Source organism: Anabrus simplex, chromosome 10 (assembly GCF_040414725.1).
Source record: "Anabrus simplex isolate iqAnaSimp1 chromosome 10, ASM4041472v1, whole genome shotgun sequence".
Taxonomy (NCBI): Eukaryota; Metazoa; Arthropoda; class Insecta; order Orthoptera; family Tettigoniidae; genus Anabrus; species Anabrus simplex.
The window spans coordinates 48,864,811-48,876,839 of record NC_090274.1 but is presented as its reverse complement, the minus strand read 5'-3'; the positions used below and the strand labels follow the sequence as shown (position 1 = coordinate 48,876,839).

General features: G+C 40.0%; 1 protein-coding gene across 1 annotated transcript in view; it reads right to left on the bottom strand.

The window, feature by feature from the left end:
• Drl-2 (Derailed 2) overlaps window positions 1-12,029 on the bottom strand; it is a 942,221-nt gene that overhangs the window by 268,931 nt on the left and 661,261 nt on the right. The window contains exon 6 of the mRNA XM_068229325.1: window positions 9,047-9,177. Coding sequence (XP_068085426.1) covers window positions 9,047-9,177 — 131 coding nt within the window. The remainder of the gene's footprint in view (window positions 1-9,046; window positions 9,178-12,029) is intronic.

Sequence of the window (12,029 nt, the reverse complement as noted above, 5' to 3'; positions counted from 1 at the left end):
GTGGTACGTTCATTCGTTACCAGATGGCTCACCGGACGCGGTACAGCGCTAGCGTTCGACGCGGAAGCTGACGAAACCATCAGAATCAGTCTGAGAGGGAGTCACATAACAATAGGAGTACACACATATGAAAGTGTGACATAGATACAAGCCTGGAATGAAACAACTGGCGATGAGGAACGTAAGAATTTGGAAAACACCGAAATGAAGTAAGAACAGTGAAGGGACAGGGAAGGGAACTACCTACGTAAATCCTTAATGGCTGGCAAACACGTAATACTTAATTGATGGCCAGAATTCCTGTTGAAATTGTTAGGATTTCTACGTATTTCCGCAGCTTCCCATATAATCCTGGACCAGTAGTGTCTAGTGCGGGTGAGTTCGAGCATCTTGAAACATGACATCATGACCCGCCGATAGAGTGTGCTCAGCTATTGCTGATTTGTCTGGCTGGTTGAGACGAATATTTCGTTCATGATCCTTGATATTAGTACCAAACGACCGGCATGTTTGGCCAATGTATATCTTGCCGTAATTACAGGGAATTTCGTATACCCCAGGCTGTAAGAGAGGGGACAATTTTTCATTTGTTTTACTCAGACTGTGAGCAATTTTAGTGACGGTACAAAATACGGTTCTATATTGTGTTTGCGGAGTGCCTTGGCAATTCGATCTCTGGTATTGTGAATGTAAGGCAGGTATGCAATTCCCTCCACTTCTTCCTTCTATGAGTTTTGCCTGGTCGTTTGTCTGCGAAATGTAAAGAATTTCACCTTATTTTCTTGACACGGCATAAGCCCAAAAGCCTATATGATGACCCCAAGAATTTATATTACCCTTGCTACATTATGGACTAGCGGGTTGCATGACACTTCCTTCTAACCAAATTTGTTTGAATTTTAACCTATTACCGCCTAAACATCCAGGATCTGTTAATAACTAAGAGCGAACGACGTTTAGTTCAGTTGTCATGTTTCAGTTATACTAATGATAAAGTATGTTAAAAGCTAATAAACATAAACGAATGGGTGAGATTAAAAAGGAGAATATTATACTTTTTGGTCAAATTAAATTCAGAAAGCCATTCTGTAGCTTATACACAGTCGCATCAAAAACTGGAAAGGAAAAGAATGAACAAGTTTCTATGACGCTATTGGAGGTCGAAGTTCAGAGTGAGTTTCAAACTCAGTGTGTATCCAATTTACTTTTGTAGCGGTAGGAAAATATAATAAAATTATCATAGAGGCAATTAAAGGTAGCCCCTCTATTTTGTGTTCACACAGTACTAAATTAAGTAATTAAGGACTACAAAGCAAAAAGCGGCCTGCTCATTTTAAAAAGATGTCTAGGAGTTTACTGAAGGCTCGAAGGAATCATTCAAAATAAATAAGTACAAATATTTGACTTTCAAAATAGATGAACCAGGGTATGCTGCAGCTAAGGAGGTCATTGACGGGCTGCTTAATGAAAGCTTTAGACTGTTTGGAGGAGGAAATCTAAACCTTCCTTCGCAAAATACATATGGTGGAAAAGTTCCCATCGAGTAAAAAACTAGATGATGTCACGAACAAACAGTTTTATGAGAACATTTTAACTTGTCCACCAAGAGACCAGGGACCAGTGTTACTGGGCATTCTTTGTGTGAAATAAACGGTATAGCCTACTTAAAACATATTGTTTTATGTTACAAATAATTTACAAAATGTTGGTGGGTGTAAAAAGTAATGATATTATTGATTAAAAATTATATTTCTAAACTAGATTAAATTGTTGTAGACTATTCGTATTTCCAAACCTAGTGAGATAAAGAAGGCAAAGACTCCACTGACTTTAAATTCAGCCAGGATGCAGAATATTTATATTACTTGGTAACATATATTACAGTGTGCTGGCTAATACGCGGTACAAACAAATATGTAGCTGTACGTTTTCCAAACTGAGTAATAGTTTTGTAGTAATACAGTTTTGTTTAGTGTACCGGAAACTACTGCGAGTGGAATCTTTTCCCTTTTAATCTCACCCTTTAAAATATATATCAATATTATTGTATATCAGGCTACGTGGCATTATTTTAAGATTACATTATTTTTAAAAATAATTTTTTGGTGTTAAAAATTTGAAGGGGCCCTTCGTTGCACTCCCTCCATATCTCTGCCACTGGTCAGCGTTTTGTTAATAATAATAATAATAATAATAATAATAATAATAATAATAATAACAATAATAATAATAATAATAATAAAGATGTATGGCCCTCTGGAGAAGGATCATAGGCGACCTGCGCATTTTTAATGTAGGGGCCGTGACTATGGTGAGTTTTTATAAATTTGTAAATAAAATAAATTTTGACATCTTACGAAGACATAGCGGTTAAGTATAATATTGAAAAAAGTCATGTGTAAATAAGTGTATATAGGGTATTAATTAGTACTGGCATTGTGTATATACAAGCATGAAGTATTACTTTCTGTAATGGAGCATGCTGTTAATAAATGATTAAAAACACACACACAACGTCCAAGCCATCAGAATTAATCAATGAAAGTTGAAATGCCTGAGACAGCCATTAATCGAACCCGGGACCCCTTCTAGCCCGAAGGCCAGCACGCTAACCGTTTTGCCATGGAGTCGGACAATTGAGAAACAGAAAATATAACATTTTATGTGAGAACCAAATAACATTGTTGACGAGTTCACCTCCCAGGAAGGACACTAAATTCAATACTTTTACTCGATGGGAATTTTTCCACCATATGTATTTTGCGAAGGAAGGTTTAGATTTCCTCCTCCAAACACTCTAAAGCTTTCATTAAGCAGACAATCAATGAACTCCTTAGCTGCAGCATACCCTGGTTCCTCTATTTTGAAAGTCAAATGTTTGTACTCACTTATTTTGAATGATTCTTTCGAGCCTTGAGTAAACTCCTAAACATTTTCTTAAAATGAACAGGTCACCCATTTCTTTGCAGTCCTTAATTACTTCATTTAGTACTGCGTGAACACAAAATAGTGGGGCTATCTTTTCTTTACTGAATTTGCGACTCGTTGGCTGAATGGTCAGCGTACTGGCCTTTGGTTCAGAGGGTCCCGGGTTCGATTCACGGCCGGGTCGGGGATTTTAACCTTCATTGGTTAAATCCAATGGCCCGGGGGCTGGGTGTATGTGTTGTCATCAACATCGCTGCAACTCACACACCACACATAACGCTATCCTCCACCACAATAACACGCAGTTAGCTACACATGGCAGATGCTGCCCACCCTCATCGGAGGGTCTGCCTTACAAGGGCTGCAACCGGCTAGAAATAGCCACACGAAATTATTATGACTGAATTTTGTTAGTTAATATTATTGCAGCCTACATATTTATAGTACAGCATAGTCATACCGTTTCCTTATTTTTAAATAAGAATCCATTCTAGACCGTCAGAGAAACAACTCAATGATGAAAACATCCTAGGGATATGAGCAACGCATTTTAGGTAAATAACATATAATGTTGTATGAGAACATATTCTTTATTTATTCCTAAAAATTAAAATAATTACCGAGCTCGATAGCTGCAGTCGCTTAAGTGCAGCCAGTATCCAGTATTCGGGAGATAGTAGGTTCGAATCCCACTGTCGGCAGCCCTGAAGATTGTTTTCCGTGGTTTCTCATTTTCACACCAGGAAAATGCTGGGGCTGTACCTTAATTAAGGCCACGGTCGCTTCCTTCCCACTCCTATCCCTGTACTATCCCATCGTCGCCATAAGACCTATCTGTGTCTGTGCGAAGTAAAGCAACTAGCAAAAAAAAAAAAAAAAAAATTAAAAATAAAAATAAAAATAAAATAATTTTTCTTAATCATCGTTATCCGGTGGATTAGATTAGCAGTTTACCTTTTTCTGCCACTACGAGCGCTAATGTGAGGCAATGCATTGTTTCACTTAAGCACCACTACGAGCGCTAATATGAAGCAATGCATTGTTTCACTTAAGCACCACTACGAGCGCTAATGTGAAGCAATGCATTGTTTCACTTAAGCACCACTACGAGCGCTAATGTGAGGCAATGCATTTTTTCCCTTAAGCACCACTACGATCGCTAATGTGAGGCAATGCATTGTTTCACTTAAGCACCACTACGAGCGCTAATGTGAAGCAATGCATTGTTTCACTTAAGCACCACTACGAGCGCTAATGTGAGGCAATGCAGAGTTTCACATACGCACCACTACGAGCGCTAATGTGAGGCAATGCACAGTTTCACATACGCACCACTACGAGCGCTAATGTCAGGCAATGCAGAGTTTCACATACGCACCACTACGAGCGCTAATGTGAGGCAATGCAGAGTTTCACATACGCACCACTACGAGCGCTAATGTGAGTCAATGCAGAGTTTCACATACACACCACTACGAGCGCTAATGTGAGGCAATGCATTGTCTCACTTAAGCACCACTACGAGCGCTAATGTGAGGCAATGCAGAGTTTCACATACGCACCACTACGAGCGCTAATGTGAAGCAATGCAGAGTTTCACTTAAGCACCACTACGAGCGCTAATTTCAGGCAATGCAGAGTTTCACATACGCACCACTACGAGCGCTAATGTCAGGCAATGCAGATTTTCACATACGCACCACTACCAGCGCTAATGTGAGGCAATGCATTGTTTCACTTAAGCACCACTACGAGCGTTAATGTGAGTCAATGCAGAGTTTCACATAAGCCCTTATAACTACATTCGGTGTGGACATTTTTCAAAAAATTCAAGAAACTCCCGAGGGCATTGAACCAAGGAATAGATTAAAGAAAGAATTAGGTAAATACGTTAATTTGGCTAGGATATGAATAAAAAATACAAGTAAAGAAACAAAAGACTTTAGGCCGTTTTTCCAGAACTGCATTTAGGCCAGAAGTAGTTTTCGAAATGTGCTTTCTTCCAAGTTTGATAGAGCTATCCATTCTGGAACCTTTAGCCCTTCAGAGTTTGACACCATTGAGGAAATTGCTTAATTTTACGATTTTCGTAATATAGCGACGCCTACTTTTTCTGTTAAGACATTTTTTAAACTTTAAAAGGAAATGGATTGTTTAGAACTATTTGAGTAATTCGTTTAAATATTCTGACAACGTGAATGCAAATATGGCAATTTGAATATAATGCTGCTTTCGAATTTAAGTTTGGCCCCATAAAAATTATTTATCCTAGATCTAGCACCATTTCTTTTCTGACTAATGAAAGAAATTGGATAGCTTTGTGAAAATAAATACTCTGCGATACGATCTAGTTATCTATTCTGAATGTGACTGATCTATGTCTTCCTCGTAACATGAGCATTAAGAGAAGTTGTATCGTGTAGCCATCAATCAGTCTGCTTGTCTGTAATCTCGTGTAATCTGACGGTAATATCATACCTCCTACATGTTCAGGCTCTCCCCAGCACTTCAAGCTCTTCCTTATGCCTTCCCATTAACAGTAATTTGAATAGAGCTTATCCGCAGACTTGCTCTCCAGCGCAATGGAAATGATTACACGGAAATGGCGGAGGAAATTTCTCGGTTGTAACGTAGCAGAAGGGCGCATTCCATTCATAAAGGATGGATCCCCACAGGGCTGCTAGGCCGTGTCTTTAAAAAGCACGCTTCTCTGGTCAAGGGAATGGAAACCTATGTTCCCTTTACTTTTTTACAACTTGCAGAAACATCCACACTAACATCGGTTTATGAATAGAGGCTAAAACAGAACGATAAGGAAGGAATGTGTGGAAAGGAAACATTAGAATCGTTTGAGTCTCAAGATACATCTGCACCGGAGAATATTCATAAAACTTACATATCTTGACATCAGTGGCAAAATCCTTGGACGAACAAATAGATTTAACTGCCTTTGCCGCTGTACAGATCATAGATTAAATCTGAATGTAAAATTCAGGACTGGCATTGAATAAGCAAGAAAAGTTTCACGTGAATTAAGCTTGAAACATGAAAAAAACTATTCCAATCTAAGAGTTAGTGGAATCATTTGAGATGTAGATCGATGTATGTCGAAAATATCCTGGTCATCACGAACAACAAACCAAGAAATTATTCACAAAATGTGATCAAAAATGAGATGCTTCTCGCGACGAGAATCTGGAAACTACCTCAGTTTATAACAGAACGGATAAAAGTAAGAAAAAGAGAAGAGAAGAATGAGAAGAAAATGACTGATACATACTACAGTGGACATATTATATGAATAATCTGAGAACAGCTGACAATGGATTTGCATGTGTCATTATGATTGCCAAACTTTTTTAACGAGCGGCATTGGAGAAATAGTAACAATTATTCTTTGATTTTATGGTTGATGATTTATTGCTATTTAGTTTTAAGCGACGTACAGCAAACATCGACGCCTTTCCTCTACCATTCACAATCAAGCGAAGTTCTCGAGTTAACACCTATTACAAAATTGAAATATTTGTATAAACACTTTAGTATGGTGTTGAAGTCAGGGCCTTCTGCGGTAGTGAGAATATTGTGTTTCCAAACCTGTTGTCTTACACTGACTGACAGAGCAAATGCAACACCAAGAAGGAGTGGTCAGAACTTTATACCAATTGCAGGGTAGACTGACGTCACTGAGGTATGCTCATGATGTGAAATGCGCCGCTGTGCTGCGCACGTAGCGAACGATAAATGGGACACGGCGTTGGCGAATGGCCCACTTCGTACCGTGATTTCTCAGCCGACAGTCATTGTAGAACGTGTTGTCGTGTGCCACAGGACACGTGTATAGCTAAGAATGCCAGGCCGCCGTCAACGGAGGCATTTCCAGCAGACAGACGACTTTACGAGGGGTATGGTGATCGGGCTGAGAAGGGCAGGTTGGTCGCTTCGTCAAATCGCAGCCGATACCCATAGGGATGTGTCCACGGTGCAGCGCCTGTGGCGAAGATGGTTGGCGCAGGGACATGTGGCACGTGCGAGGGGTCCAGGCGCAGCCCGAGTGACGTCAGCACGCGAGGATCGGCGCATCCGCCGCCAAGCGGTGGCAGCCCCGCACGCCACGTCAACCGCCATTCTTCAGCATGTGCAAGACACCCTGGCTGTTCCAATATCGACCAGAACAATTTCCCGTCGATTGGTTGAAGGAGGCCTGCACTCCCGGCGTCCGCTCAGAAGACTACCATTGACTCCACAGCATAGACGTGCACGCTTGGCATGGTGCCGGGCTAGAGCGACTTGGATGAGGGAATGGCGGAACGTCGTGTTCTCTGATGAGTCACGCTTCTGTTCTGTCAGTGATAGTCACCGCAGACGAGTGTGGCGTCGGCGTGGAGAAAGGTCAAATCCGGCAGTAACTGTGGAGCGCCCTACCGCTAGACAACGCGGCATCATGGTTTGGGGCGCTATTGCGTATGATTCCACGTCACCTCTAGTGCGTATTCAAGGCACGTTAAATGCCCACCGCTACATGCAGCATGTGCTGCGGCCGGTGGCACTCCCGTACCTTCAGGAGCTGCCCAATGCTCTGTTTCAACAGGATAATTCCCGCCCACACACTGCTCGCATCTCCCAACAGGCTCTACGAGGTGTACAGATGCTTCCGTGGCCAGCGTACTCTCCGGATCTCTCACCAATCGAACACGTGTGGGATCTCATTGGACGCCGTTTGCAAACTCTGCCCCAGCCTCGTACGGACGACCAACTGTGGCAAATGGTTGACAGAGAATGGAGAACCATCCCTCAGGACACCATCCGCACTCTTATTGACTCTGTACCTCGACGTGTTTCTGCGTGCATCGCCGCTCGCGGTGGTCCTACATCCTACTGAGTCGATGCCGTGCGCATTGTGTAACCTGCATATCGGTTTGAAATAAACATCAATTATTCGTCCGTGCCGTCTCTGTTTTTTCCCCAACTTTCATCCCTTTCGAACCACTCCTTCTTGGTGTTGCATTTGCTCTGTCAGTCAGTGTATTTGATTTAAATTTGGAATAATAACTTCATTCTATTTCAAACTTATGAATAGTTTAGAGATAATGATAGAAAACTACATGTTCTATGTATTTCTGAGAAAATCGTTTCAGTTTAGAGTTTTTACGGAGACATTCTTTGCTCTGGAATTCGATTCGTTTCAGGGTAGACGATCTCAGTGGGGTTGATCTTGGCTGTGGATGGTAGCAGCTGTGAATGTTTAAATGTTAAACTCCACGTCGCTAACTTCCCGCATGTTGACGATCTCATATGAAAGATAGATCGAGATAAAATCTGTAGCAATTGCATTAATATTAAATACATTACATTATTAATTTAATCTTTTACGAGAAATCATTCCTTCCTTTCAGATATTTCTTCCTTCATTATCATAAAATCAGAACTTTCTCAAATATGCGTAAGTTTTTGCAGCTTTCACGACCCTATTGCACATTGAATAGGGTTGAGTATAGTACAGGCAAAAAAGATATTAGGTACAGAGGAAAACTGATCTGCCAGTCAGAGGAGCGGCAAGATCCGACAACATTCGGATTTCACATCTGATGTTCTACCTAACCACCGTCCAGAATTATGCACATCGATTTTGATGTCGTATTTAGCTGTAGAAATGATCAAGGGACCTCAAGAAGTGCAATACGTAATCACATCACGTTCTAGGAAACGTGGCTGGCTATCACTTAGCTCGCCTATTTTGTATATTTTATTCCATACAAAGCCGAGTAGTTTGGAGTTACCGCTACTGACTATGTAGTATATCTTTGCAGTAAATACTATATATAACAGTAATATCAAATATTATACGATAACACACTCAACCTATTAAAATGGTAACTATGTGGATGATATTTTGGATTTTTCATGTCACTTGTTCAAAAAATAACTATTTTTCAGAATTACATAGAAAATTATAATACATATGAACTGAAATACAAAAAGTTGTGTCTGAGGAAGATAAGATCGTCAATTAACTGAGAGATTTAAACAGTACAGATATATAATATGCTGAGGAAACTGCAGACAAATATATCAACTGGAAGCTGTTCCAGACTAAGTTTTAGATTGATCGACTTACCTTTGAGGCAGATCTTGTTTCTTCTGAAGTTAAGAGACGTCTCGTTGTGTAGCGGGTTGTACGTGCTAACATTCAGCTGGAGGAGCACTTCAATCTCCGCGCTCTCTAGACCGGTACACGGGAACCGTACCCTGGAGACAAGAAAAACAAATACCTAAGTGTTCACCCTTAAAACACGGACGCTATTTGGTTACTAAATTAAGGTTGTAACATTGATTAAAAATAGTATCAATCAACGGATAGCCTGGCTGGGTAATTCAGGCGGTAGAGCGTTGGCCTGCTCAGCTCAGGTTGGTGGGTTTGATCCCTGCTCAGCCCGGTGGTATTTGAAGGTATTTCGATTCTTCAGCCTTGTGTCTATGGATTTACCGGCATGTTAAAGGAACCCTTGCGGGACAAAATCCCGGTACCTCGTTGTCTCCGAAAACCGTAAAAAATAGTAGTTATTGAGACATAAATTCATTAAAATAATAATAATACAGAAGACGGTATAACGACGAACGATACACCCACGTAGAGAATACAACCGATACCATCAGGAAAAAAAAAGAATTACCTTTTCTGGGCATGTGACACGAATGCACCCAGCAAGACTAACCAACCGCACCATTACCTTCTTTCAGCAGAAAAAAGAAACAAATGAGCTTGGTCCATTGAAGTGGATAGAGACCTTGAGGAAGTGGGAATCACGCATAATGACATCCAGGCACTCGGCTATCACTCCCTGTCAGACGAATATATTGTATGTAAGTTCCGATACTATAGCTTGTATGTTCAAATATGAATAAATATCTAATGCCAGTGGACCTTGTTTTGATTTTTCTTTTAGAGAAAGATGGATCTTAGGTTAATCCACTGCCAAACGTTACCTCAGTTTTCATCCAAGACACAGAATTCCATTCCCAACGTAGGGAGCAGGTAATAAATTATAATTAAAGGAGCTTTCAGCTTTAAAACTGACATTAACTTTGGGGTAAGCGGTATTATTATTTTCAATTTTCCAATAATCTGATTCAATTCAGATTCCGATCTGCATTTTATTATGCAGCTATTTCGATGAGTTGTTTGGGAAAAAAATGAAACGCGCAATTAAAAAAATTCGAAGCAATTAGTAAAGAGTTCACCTCTGAGGCATAATGGGAAATATACCAGTTGGGGTAATGAGAGTTGGCAAGATAATGAGCAGAGTATGTTGGGAATTTTGTTAGCGGTGCCTTAAAATGGAAAATATTTTGTCATTCGTATCAATGCACACACATATTGGAGAGGGGAAATCGTAATTGAATGTATTTTACTGGCAGGGGCTCGCATAATTTTATTTCAACAGTATGGACATGTGCAGAGCTTGTCTCAACGTGGTATCTCGTCGCCTACCCGAGTTATTCTAATTTGACTTTACTCTCCCAAGCACCGATTTGAGCTTAAAATGGTAGATGGGCGTTCTGATGAATATTGCGTCCTCTTAACTTGAAATGTATTTGGATGGACACTTACAAAATTCGTCGAGGGACAAGCAATGTTAAAAATATCAAAAAGAGAATAGGACCTAATACAGAGCCCTGTGGTTCACCGGTTTAGATATTTCGAGGTGTCTCTCTTCAACTTTAAAAAGAACAATTTTTTCTCTGCCATCAATATTGTCTTGATATTCTTACACTATCAGTGTAAGGTTAATTTGCTCAAGCATGAACAACAATTATCACAAATGATGATGATCTTTTACAAGTTGATTAACGTCGCTCCGACACAGATAGGTCTTACGGTGATGATGGGATAGTGAAGTGATAGGAATGGAAATAATCTTAATAATAATAATCATCATCATCGGCATTCAATAGATGACAAGCATACTGATGTCTTCCAAATGCACCAAGGTCATCAATTATGGGTTCTTAGAAGGCTAATGAATCCAGCTTTGTAAGCACAAACTCTGCAACAATACTACTGCTAGGGTACATGTGAACGAAAATATTTCGCTTGCAATCAATTGATTTTTTATTTCTCTAGTGTACCGTACGTTCATTTGAGAACGTCTTACTTAGAAAAGCATTTAATGGTTTTATTTTGGATTTTTGTTTCTTACTGAGGAAGAATACAAGGGGAAATAACCATCACTGTTTGAATTTTACGTATCACTCCTAAATTGACGTGTTATTTAGGCCTACTTATTTATAAAACTAATCCTAAAACTGAAATTAGAATCGTTAAATTTATTCAAGGTGGGAAATCTTCAAGTGAACGCACAGTATACATTTTTTACAACTTGTTTTACGTCGCACCGACACAGACAGGTCTTATGGCGACGATGCAATAGGAAAGGGCAGGGAGAGGACAGGAACCGGCCTTGGCCTTATTTAAAGCTGGTGTGAAAATGGGAAACCACGGAAAACCATCTTCAGGTCTGCCGACAGTGGGGTACGAACCAACTATCTCCCGAATGGAAGCACTAATTCAAATTATGAAATGTAAGATGAATGTTGTCCTTGTTTGTACAGCATTGTTAACAACTAGGAAAAAATGTTTATGTCGGTGCGACGTAAACCAAATTATAATGAACGTAGTGTTTTTTAATTTATTATCCTTTGCAAAAAAAATTGTACTCTACCAAGAAAATTCGCTGTCCAAGCCCCCTGCGATCCATTGTTTCTTTAATAATTTTATGCTCGACGATAAATATTATATGCCAGAAAACGGAATCTTAATGATGCTCATCATAGTTCAAGTTTGATTATGATACAGGTTCTCCAGCGATCAGAGTTCAGATTTTCATTATGATACAACTATTTGACCAATTAGGTAAGGATAGCATCGAACCTGCCCTCAACGCACTAGCTTCGCACTTGTTTCCTGTCAAGGTCTCTGATCCACTCACGGAAAATCAGTAACCCAGCGCATGCGCTCTACGCCCTGTTCAGTAAACTCAAGTGTCAAGCGAAATGTCGACAAAAATGTATGAATATTTTAAAAAATATATAGAGTTATA